The sequence below is a fragment of the Chrysochloris asiatica genome, unplaced genomic scaffold (assembly GCF_000296735.1).
Source record: "Chrysochloris asiatica unplaced genomic scaffold, ChrAsi1.0 scaffold00138, whole genome shotgun sequence".
In the NCBI taxonomy this organism is placed as follows: domain Eukaryota; kingdom Metazoa; phylum Chordata; class Mammalia; order Afrosoricida; family Chrysochloridae; genus Chrysochloris; species Chrysochloris asiatica.
The window spans coordinates 3368695-3379221 of NW_006408656.1; the positions used below are offsets into that span (position 1 = coordinate 3368695).

The window sequence follows — 10527 nt, forward strand, 5'->3', positions numbered from 1 at the left end:
TCTTTGTCCCTAAACCCAGCACAGAGTTGGACATACAGCCGGTGCTCCATGACTCCATGCTGAGTGAATTGTATCATTTCTCCTTCAAGCTCTTCATGGCATTCACAGAGATACTGAGTCTTCTGGGGGCTTCACTGTCTCTCCCACCCAGAATGCCAAAACTTTCTACTCCCCACCTTCTAGCTCTGGCAGGGCCCCAGAGCAGCTGACAGTCAGATGGCAGCTGAGCATCTGACGCGAAACAGCTAGCCTCCTGGTTCTGTCAGACAAAGCTAGGAGGTGGCCATGCCCAAGCATGGCACAATGTCAGGCACCACCCCCCTGACAGGTAAGCCTGCCACCTTAGCACTTTTACCATTTCAGATGATTTTTCAAGGTGTGTTTGGTAGCCTGGAATAAACTATTGCCTTGGAGGCAAACCCAACCCATGAATATTTGGGATTAATTATCTCTCCTTTTGAGCCCAACAGCCTCCTCAGGTGTATATAAAGGGATTTGTTTCGCAGAAGTCTGTGGTTCTCTTCACTCCTTCCAACTCTCTGTGTTCCTACTTAATTCTTACACTTTCCTCTTCACCAAGCTCTCTCACCATGAACAGACAAGTCTGCAAGACATCTGGTAGCAGGAGCCAGGGTTTCTCTGGCCGCTCGGCTGTGGTCTCTGGCAGCAGCAGAATGAGCTGTGTGGCCCGCTCTGGGGGAGCCAGTGGAGGGGCCTGTGGGTCCCGGAGTGGAGCAGGTGGCTTTGGCAGCCACAGCCTTTACAATCTGGGTGGCAGTAAGAGCATCTCTTACAGTGTGGCATGCAGTGGTTCCCGGGCTGGTGGCTTTGGTGGAGGACGTAGCATGTATGGGGGTAGTTATGGAGGTGGCTTCGGAGGTGGCTATGGAGGTGGCATTGGTGGTGGCTTTGGTGGAGGCAGAGGAGTAGGAGGGGGTTTTGGAGGAGCTGGTGGCTTTGGAAGAGCTGGTGGCTTTGGTGGTCCTGGTGGCTTTGGTGGCCCTGGTGGCTTTGGTGGTCCTGGTGGATTTGGCCCTGGTGCCTTCCCTGGAGGAATCCAAGAAGTGACTGTCAACCAGAGTCTCCTGCAGCCCTTAAATGTGGAAATCGATCCCCAGATTGGGCAAGTAAAGTCCCAGGAGCGGGAGCAGATCAAGACCCTCAACAACAAGTTTGCCTCCTTCATCGACAAGGTAATGAAGGCTCTGACTGGACCCCCAGTTCTAGACTGAGACTTTGAGTTTGATATTTAGACATCGTATTTAGGATTAGTCCTAGAGGAGGAAGGATTAGGTAGAACTTTAGAGTCTGGGAGATATTCAGGGATGATGAATTTGCCCATATGTACAAGTGAATGGAGGATTCGAGGATGGAAATACAATGGTCCCCTATTTGGATCTGAGCATCCTCAAGTCCTAAGTGTATGAATGTCTGCTCAGTCATCTATCTATTGCATTATCCAGGCCCAGGCTGGCAGAGATTGCATCTCTGAGATGAAAGGAGGCTGGGGACACAAAGGCCACTGACTGGGGAGTGTCTGATCCAGAATTGGGTCAAACATGAACTTTTCAAACATGAGCTCCTTTCTGCAGTTTTCTAGGTGGCTCTTTCCTCTAGGTGTTGCTGTGGCAGGCAAAGAAAGCTGATGCCCTAAAGAAGGGATTGTTGTTGTTGTTGTTGTTGTTAAGTACTGTGGAGTCGGTTCCGACTTATAATGACCCTGCACAGAGTTTCTGAGGCTGTAAATCTTTACAGGAGCAAAAAGCCTCATCTTTCTCCCATGGAACAGCTGGTAGTTTCAAACCGCTGACCTTGAGGTGAACAGCCCAATTCATAACCACTATGCTACCAGAACTCCTTTAAAGAAAGTATTAAAGAAGCTTAAGTAGAACCTTTGTACCAAGGGGCTGTAGAGAAGTTGGCAACTCACTTTATACCCTTTACCAGTTTCCTCAGGAAAAGATGAGTGTTTGGTGACCTTCCCTGGGCAAGGATAGGTTTTAGGGCTATCTCTTTGGAGGCTCAGAAGAGTATTATTGTGGTGATACGGCATTTTAATCAATATCTGTTCCTAGTGATTCACACCCTTTGAAGGACTGGAGTTTTAGTGGTGTTTTAGATGGAAATGCTGCTACTGAAGTGTAGACACCTTTTTGCAGAGTGCACTGAACTTTCGGAGGCTGGGATTAAGTCATGGAATCTGCAGGACACACAGAGTGGTCATCTTTATAATTTCCTCACTTCCAAGCAGGGGCTTCTTCCAGTTCTCCCATCTCTCGTCCCTTTGTAACTTTCCAAACCACACTGCATCTTCAGTGTCCTAACTGAAGCAACTGTCTATGTCTGACCACCATCTTTCCAGCTACAGATGGAGCCCATTTCTACATCCTTTCCAGAATGTGCCTCTGTGCTGGCAGGCCAAGAGATACAGACATCCAGTTATACCTAAGTGAAGACTCTTCTCCTCTCTCCTACAAGCATTGCCTGATGTTGCTTCTCCCAATACATTGTAGGTGCGGTTCTTGGAGCAACAGAACAAAGTCCTGGAGACCAAGTGGAATCTTCTCCAGCAGCAGGGCACAAATTCTGTCACGGGCACCAACAACCTTGAGCCCCTTTTTGAGAGCTACATCAGCTCCCTGAAGAGCTACCTGGACAACATCCTAGGGGAGAGAGGCCGCTTAGACTCAGAGCTGAGAAACATGCAAGACCTGGTGGAGGACTTCAAGAAGAAGTGAGTTGTGGGGCAGGAGTGGCAAGATGCCATAGACCACCCTGTCTTAGAGTCCTGGTTCTTATCTTCCTTTTGATTGCTAGACAGTGGTACTGCTTATCCTGGTTTCTTTTCCTTATCTTATGGAGGATAGCTTGATCCATTAAGTTTCTTCTTATCTTTCTACTCCAAGCGTAATCAATTATAAATAAAATTGTAGTAAAAGGGAGTAATTTAAATTTTGAATATGTGAGCCAGATTGGGAGTCGGAGAGGGAAATCCTGGTTCTAGAATTTGAAGGATTCTGGGTCAATTTATGGTAAGATGACTAATTGTCCTGGTTTGCTTGGAACTGAGGGATTTCTCATGACATAGGACTTTCAGTGTTAAAACAAGGACTACTGGTCAGAGAAGCTGGATGGTTGGTCACTCTAATAAGGCATTCAATAAAGAGAATGTGCTCATCTACAGAGAGATGAAAGACACGGATGTTCAGGGTTTCAAGGAACAATGGTATTTATGACCATCTAAAAGTCCAAATTCAGTTATTTCTTTTTGCTCTTATAGATATGAGAATGAAATCAACAGACGTACCACTGCTGAGAATGAATTTGTAACCCTGAAGAAGGTAAGGCTTGTGTGTGCAGTTCCTGGGTTGGTAGTCATAGCTTTACAGCTGGATTGGGAGGAATCTCCTCTTACTCCACTTCCATGGAGCTACCAAATTCAGACAGCTGGAGGGATAATCACAAGCCAAGTGTCTGGAAAGACTCCTTAAAGAATCAGCTCATTTGTCCATCATTTCTGAGCAGTACTGAATTTCAATCATTTCAGTGACATGAAAAGGACTCTTTCATGTAAAGACCAGCCTTGGGTGGTTTTCTCTGAATTTCTCTTGCTGCAGGAGTAGTTTGTTGTTTAGTCCTTGGTGGAATGAGGGCTTTATGCTTGTGTTTTTCTCTCAGGATGTGGATGCTGCTTACATGAACAAGGTGGAGCTTCAGGCCAAGGTGGATGCCCTGATGGATGAGATCAACTTCCTGAGGAGCATCTATGATGCTGTGAGGATGTTTCCTACTTCTGAAGCTAACAGGGGGTGGAACAGAGGGCAAGATGCTTTCAGATTTGAGGCTGGAACATTTTGGTACTAGGGTCTTAGAAGGCTATTTGGAATAAGACTAGAGGTAAGGGCCTCTGGTGGGAGTCCCACAGGTTGAACTGAACATGGTATTCTCTGAGTGATTCGGGGCCAGGTGTACATTCAGAGCTAAAAATCAGTTGATTAGGAGTTCTCTGGGGATCTTGGTGTGCTTGTTGCAGACAGCCTGAGATTCTCTGTTTTTATTGGCAGGAACTGTCTCAGATGCAGAGCCACATCAGTGACACATCTGTGGTGCTGTCCATGGACAACAACCGCTGTCTTGACCTGGACAGCATCATCGCTGAAGTCAAGGCCCAGTATGAGGACATCGCTCAAAGGAGCAAGGCTGAGGCCGAGGCCCTGTATCAGACCAAGGTGAGTTTAAGATACTTCTCAGAGGCTCCATCAAGGGCCTCAGGGAGGCTGTGCCTTGTGGAACTTCTGAACAGCAAGGTGTCAGTGGTCACTGGGTGGACTCCTCTTGGTTCTGCATTCTGGAGACAACCCTCTAATAGTTGTTGAACAGTTGCAAAACAGTCTGATCCCCTGGGGGGAGGTGATTCCTTTGTCCAATGTCAGGTCATATGGAATTGATTCTAGCCATAGCACCAAGCTTACTCAGGGAGTAATGGTGGAAGAATCTTCCCATAAAAACTCAGGTTTTCCCTTCTCTGAAGCCTTAAAAGCGTTCATGCTGAAACAATATGCAATGTCATTTTTACCCGTTTTGCTAAGCACCTTAAGGTGATGCTGAGAATATCAATAAAGCTGCATTGGCACCTCATTGGCCCTTCTGTTCTCATAGTTGGGAGAGTTGCAGACCACGGCTGGCAGACATGGTGATGACCTGAGGAACACCAAGAGTGAGATCATGGAGCTCAACAGGATGATCCAGAGGCTGCGGGCGGAGATCGAGAATGTCAAGAAACAGGTGGGCTGGTGACTGGAAAGATTAGTGAGGAGTGGGGCTAGGGTCTGAGGAATCCTAGCCTGGAATGGAATCCTAGAGGTCAGCTCAGGGAGAACCTGCAGGTGTTCAATGATCAAACCAGTCTAGATGGCTGGCTAATCCATAGAGACAAGATGGAGGAGCTAGGGGATGGGTAATGTTGCTTGACTTTCAGATGCTTGCAATGGGAAAATCCATTCTAAGATCCAAAGACTTCTTATTGGCTCACCTCTTTCCCTTCTCCTACACCCCAGAATGCCAATCTCCAGGCAGCCATTGCAGAAGCTGAGCAGCGTGGGGAGTTGGCCCTCAAAGACGCCAATGCCAAACTCCAAGATCTGCAGGCCGCCTTGCAGCAGGCCAAGGATGACCTGGCTCGGCTGCTGCGTGACTACCAGGAGCTCATGAATGTCAAGCTGGCCCTGGATGTGGAGATTGCTACCTACCGCAAACTGCTGGAAGGCGAGGAGTGCAGGTGGGTCTCCAGTCTCTCACATACCCCCTGGTCCAAGGTCAAATGCTAAGGGCCAGATCAGAGGCCAAGTAAATGTGGATGGAGAACTGCTGTGTATAGAGAAGTCCTTGGCCTTCATAGGTTTTGTAGAGTAGTACTTGCCCTTACCAGCGCAATCCCTTGACAGGTAGCCAAAGTGCATCTGCAACCGATGTTCACAGATTCTCTGTGTTATTGTCCATAGAGGGGAGAAAAAGGGCACTGATGTATCAGGCTGCGGAATTCATTTCTGATTGCTATTCATACCTTGATCTGTGAATTTTGTGATGGAGTGCCATTTTTCTCTTGCTTTCCCAAACAGGATGTCTGGAGAGTGCCAGAGTGCTGTGAGCATCTGTAAGTAACCAAAGTAACCATGCTAATGAGGGACCATTCTCAAATATCTGTGCTAATGCTGGGCAATAGCAACTCACTGAAACAATGATTTCTAAGGAAGTAGGAGGGGCTTCCTGGGCACCACGCAGAGAGGAACTGTAAACTGACTTTTGTAGCTGCTCTGGGTTTGTTGTTGTTAAGTCCCATTGAGTCAGTTCTGACTCACAGTGAGCCTATATAGGGTTTCTGAGGATCAGCTGGTGGGTTTGAACTGCCAGCCTTGTGGTTCACATTCCAGTGCTGATCCTACAGTGCCACACCAGGTTTAGACTACGGATGGGGGATATTCAGCGGGGAGCCCAGGAATGGGAGGAGACATTAAGGTGGAGTAATTAATCTCCAAGGGGATTGTCAAGAATGGGTCATTTGTAAAAGCAGTTATTGGATAATTATCCATAATGACTTAAACTGAGAATGAATAATTAATGGCACAGAATGGCTCACAGCGATCCAAAGCTGCGTTGATTCTCTCCCAATTATCCTGGCACCGTGGCTCCTAGATTGATCCTAATATAGTGAAATGGGCCCTGGGCCGCTGATTAATGTACTGTCCTTTCCTTCCTACAGCTGTGGTCAGCAGCAGCAGCACGACTTCAGCCTCAGCTGGTGGTTACGGAGGCAGCTACGGCGGTGGCTTTGGAATGGGAGGTGGTTCAGGCAGCGGCTTTGGAATGGGAGGCGGTTCAGGCAGCGGCTTTGGAATGGGAGGCGGCAGTGGATTCGGAGGAAGCTGTGGGTTTGGCGGTGGCAGCCGCCTTGGCTCTGGCTCCGGCTCTGGCTCCGGGGGTCGCTGTGGGATCAGTGGCGGAGGCTTCAGCTCCAGCAGCAATCGGGGCGGCAGCATCAAGTTCTCTTCATCCTCCTCCCAGCGTTGCTCCAGATAAATAAGCCCCTCGCAAGGCAGCCACCAGTAGTCTCTCCTCCCAATCCATGCCTCCCCTCCTGTCTGCATCTGCGCTTCACCTCCCGACATCAGTCACACTCCCAGCACCCCAAACACTCCTCGCCCCTCCCCAAGAGGAGTAGCTCTTTGGGGTCAGAAGACAGGGGGCTTCTTGCTCCTCCATACAGACTCTGGTCATGGCCAGTTAAAGGAATTTCATTCTCCTTTCGCTGGCTCTTGCCCGTTCCAGTGAATGTCCAGGGAGGTCTCAGTTGACTTCTACTACCCTTGGGGTCCATTCCCTGGGTGGGATGGTGACCAGAGTTCTGGTGTAAATAACATGCAGCCCCTTCTGCTCACCTGTTCTGTCGCCAATAAAATGCATTGTGTTTCACTGCTGGTGTCTGTGTTTCCTTGGCCCATCTCTCTCCCCACTGTACTGACATCTCTGGTCCCTTCCTGGTCTCCCTGACTTTCATCTCTCCCATATGACTGTGTGGGGCACAGTGTGATTGAAGACCATGCCTCTGAAACCAAGGAAGTTAGTCCATTGTATGCCATCCACATTGGCAAAATCTTGTTGTCCATTTAGTCCTGGAGATTTGGGGATGGGGGCATGCAGCAGAAGGCTGAGTGGACTCTTGTTTCTCAGTGTCAAGGGTACGGCTGGAGCACACAAGCATCCATCTCCTCCCCACCTTTCTCATTTGGGGAAACCTAAAAGGGCCTTGAATTGTTTAGGGACTTGAGGGCAGAGATATCCTTCCCTTAGTCCCCACTCCAACTGACATCCTGAGAACTTTTCCCCCATAGCTAGGAAAGTTGTAAGCTGCCAGAGTTCAAAGACATTTCCAAGTCTGATCCACAGACCACGACCATCAAGGAAGGGTCCTACACCTACCAGGTCTTCCCTTCTTTAAGCTTATTTTAGAAGTTCTGAGAAGTTCCATAGCAAAGGGCACCTGTTAGCTCTCTTTAAGGATTAACACTTCCCACAAAGATCCTCTTGCCAGCAAACAACCAATGTCCCTCAGAAAACATCTTATACCGGATCATTGTCTGAGTGAGTTCTGGGCTTCCGGGAAATGCCAGCTGCCCTGGCCCCAGGAACTCCGATGGTGTTAATTGGCCATCAAGTCTTGGCTGGAAGCCACTGAGGCTCAAACAGTCAAAGAAGAGTCTAGAGAGGTGGAATGACTTGCTTAAGATTAGACAGTGTGTGACAGCCTAAGCTAGAAATGGTCCAGAGCTTGTTCCCTTTCCCACTCTTCTCTGCGGCTGCAGTTTCTGCCCTCATAAGTATGCCCCCTGCCCTTTACTGGGCACCCAAGAACACACAGGCTCTGGAATAAAAACTCTGAGTTAGACAAGGTCAGTAGTAGTAATTACATCCTCGGTCAAAGTCAACTATATTCAGAGATAGGAAATGCCAGTTAACTAGACAAACTAAAACAGTCACTGAGAATTAGAGATTCAATAACGAAGTCCCATGCCCATAATTAAGGAGCTCTGGTAGCATAGTGGTTACAAATCGGGCTGTGAACCTTAAGGTCAGCATTTCGAAACTACCAGCTGCTCCACAGGAGAAAGATGAGGTTTTCTGTTCCTGTAAAGATTTACAGCCTCGGAAACCCTGTACAGGGTCGCTATGGATTGGAACCGACTTGACGGCACTAAACAACAACAACATACCCATAGTTGAAAGAGCAATAAAGCTACCCGTTTCACTGTACTCATCTACAAGGTTCTTTTAAAGGAGCAGGATTTCCTAGCTGTTGTGTCATTTTGGGGCAAGAAGGTATCTTTTCTTGTTGACATTCCTCTGTGGAGAAAGAGCAGGGGAGATAAGCAGAGAGACTCAGATTCGGACCCAATTCAGAAATGAGTACTGTGGGAATGAGATGCCCACTGTGGGACAGCTGCTTCACTGTGGGAGAAAGCACCAATAAATGATTTCCTTCTTTTAGTCAACTAATTGTCATTAAACATTTGTTCTCTGTCAGGCTGGCTAAATGTTGGAGATGAATCATGAAGTTCAGTTTCCGGGTGTGAGCAACTGGGTGGCTGGTGGTGCTATTTCCCACCTCAGGAAAGCGGGTGGAGCAGAGTGGGATGGGCCTGAGGAGGAACCCTCAGAGCTCTGCTTTGGACAAGTTTGAGCTGTGTAGGAGACAGATAAATGGAGATATGAATGCGGATTCAGAAGGAACATCTATCAGGGTTAGAGGTTCACATTTGGTCAACATCAGCACAAGGATGATTTGAATTGTTTCTTAAAGTTATGGGAACTAATGAGATCTGAGAGAGAGAGAGAGAGCCCAGAGTGTGTCTCAAGGAAACCCAGCAGTTAGCCATGGAGAGCAGGACAGTTAGCCAGACAATGGAGCTGTGTGCAACTTTTTCAGAATGCCTCCTCCTGAGAAGTCAGGGAGTTATTAAATTGGCTCCAAGGAGCTCTGATAGCATAGTGGTTACGAATTGGGCTGTGAACTGCAAGGTCAGCAGTTCGAAACTACTAGCTGCTCCATGGGAGAAAGATGAGGCATTCTGCTCCCGTAAAGATTTACAGCCTCGGAAACCCTGCACAGGGTCGCTATGAGTCGGAACCGACTCCACGGCACATAGCCACCACCACCAAGGGAAGATAGAGCAGAGTCCCATGGGCATTATTCACTCAAGCCTCACATTCAGACAGTGGCCCATTCTCTGCTGTAGTCCCTATGCCATAGCACTCTAATTTACACCTACTGACCTTTGTTTTGCCTGTGGGGGTTTACAGGCACTGTAATCTAGGATAAACACTGGATTGCTAACGACAAGGTCAGCAGTTCAAATCCACCAGCAGCTCCTCGGGAGAAAGATAACACTTTGTATTTCTGTAAAGGTTTACAGCCTGTGAGTCAGAATCGATGTCAGTGAGTTGAGACCTCAAGTGGCTTGGAGGAATTCATGCAGCTTCATAAAAGAGGGCAGTCAGGGTACTTGGTTCATGAGGAATGGGGCTATTTCTTAGATGTTTCATTGTCCTAGAGTGATGTCCATGGCAGGTAGTTTTGGTGCCAGGATATTCTTCTCAGCACAACACCGACCATTTCTAATTCAAAAACACCTGGGAAGAGGGGATTGTAACCATGACAATGTAACGATATAGGATGAATGTAAAGCTAATGTTCTCTTATGTAAACTATCACATAATTCACAACAAAACATTAAAAGAAAAACACAAAACTGACCCTAGTAGACAAAACCATTTATAAGATTTCTTTCAATTCACCAGAGTTCACAATAGCCCTGTGATTATGATGTTAATTTCTAGAACAATTAAACTGAATGGTCAAATCAATTAAATGAATTTTCAGATAAAAACAACGACAACAACAACAAAAACCACCTGGGAACTTTACTTGACGAACGACAGCCAGCCTTCCTTCCCTTCCGTCTGACTTAGCATTTACATGCATTTTTTGGGGGACAAAATTTTATGTTGATTCTTCAAGTGCTTTTAAGCTACTGGGGTTGGGTTTACTTTCTTGTGCTTGATTAGACTTTTCATTCTCTGAGTAGGGAGCAGACTGATGTCAAGTTGTCCATTGTTTTCCCACAGAGGGAGCCATGGGAGAATTCACAGACATTGATGAATAAAACCACCCTGACTTGTATGCTTAGAGTCCTAAACTGGGATATGGAGGTAAATGGTCAAATATTTCTTTTGCTCCATTTACTTACTTCCACATAACTCTCCCTTCCTGTTCAAAGAGTGATTGACTCTCGATTTACACTCCCTTTACAATCAAGGAGAACAAGATGTATTTTAGATTTTAAGTTATTTTCTTCTATCTCCTTTCAGTGTATGGGGCTATCTACTCTCCATAATGACATCCAGTGGTCATTTCATTTCTACTCCATCTCTTAGAGCAGGAAGCGGAGAGATCTATGGAACTGAGTAAATAGA

General features: G+C 47.1%; 1 protein-coding gene across 1 annotated transcript; it reads left to right on the forward strand.

Annotated features, from left to right (window-relative positions):
* The first annotated feature begins 590 nt into the window (after window positions 1–590).
* KRT3 (keratin 3) lies at window positions 591–6576 on the forward strand. Its single transcript, XM_006869993.1, has 9 exons — window positions 591–1193; window positions 2514–2734; window positions 3281–3341; window positions 3679–3774; window positions 4065–4229; window positions 4660–4785; window positions 5058–5278; window positions 5619–5653; window positions 6260–6576. Exons 1-9 carry the CDS (start codon window positions 591–593, stop codon window positions 6574–6576), a joined length of 1845 nt encoding a protein of 614 aa, XP_006870055.1.
* The last annotated feature ends 3951 nt before the right edge of the window (window positions 6577–10527 follow it).

Bases quoted from the DNA above. Each gene is read 5' to 3' on its own strand.
- KRT3 (XM_006869993.1), top strand. From the start codon at position 591: ATGAACAGACAAGTCTGCAAGACATCTGGTAGCAGGAGCCAGGGTTTC. The intron at 1,194-2,513 runs GTAATGAAGGCT...AATACATTGTAG, and splicing joins TTGCCTCCTTCATCGACAAG to GTGCGGTTCTTGGAGCAACA. The intron at 5,279-5,618 runs GTGGGTCTCCAG...TTTCCCAAACAG, and splicing joins CTGGAAGGCGAGGAGTGCAG to GATGTCTGGAGAGTGCCAGA.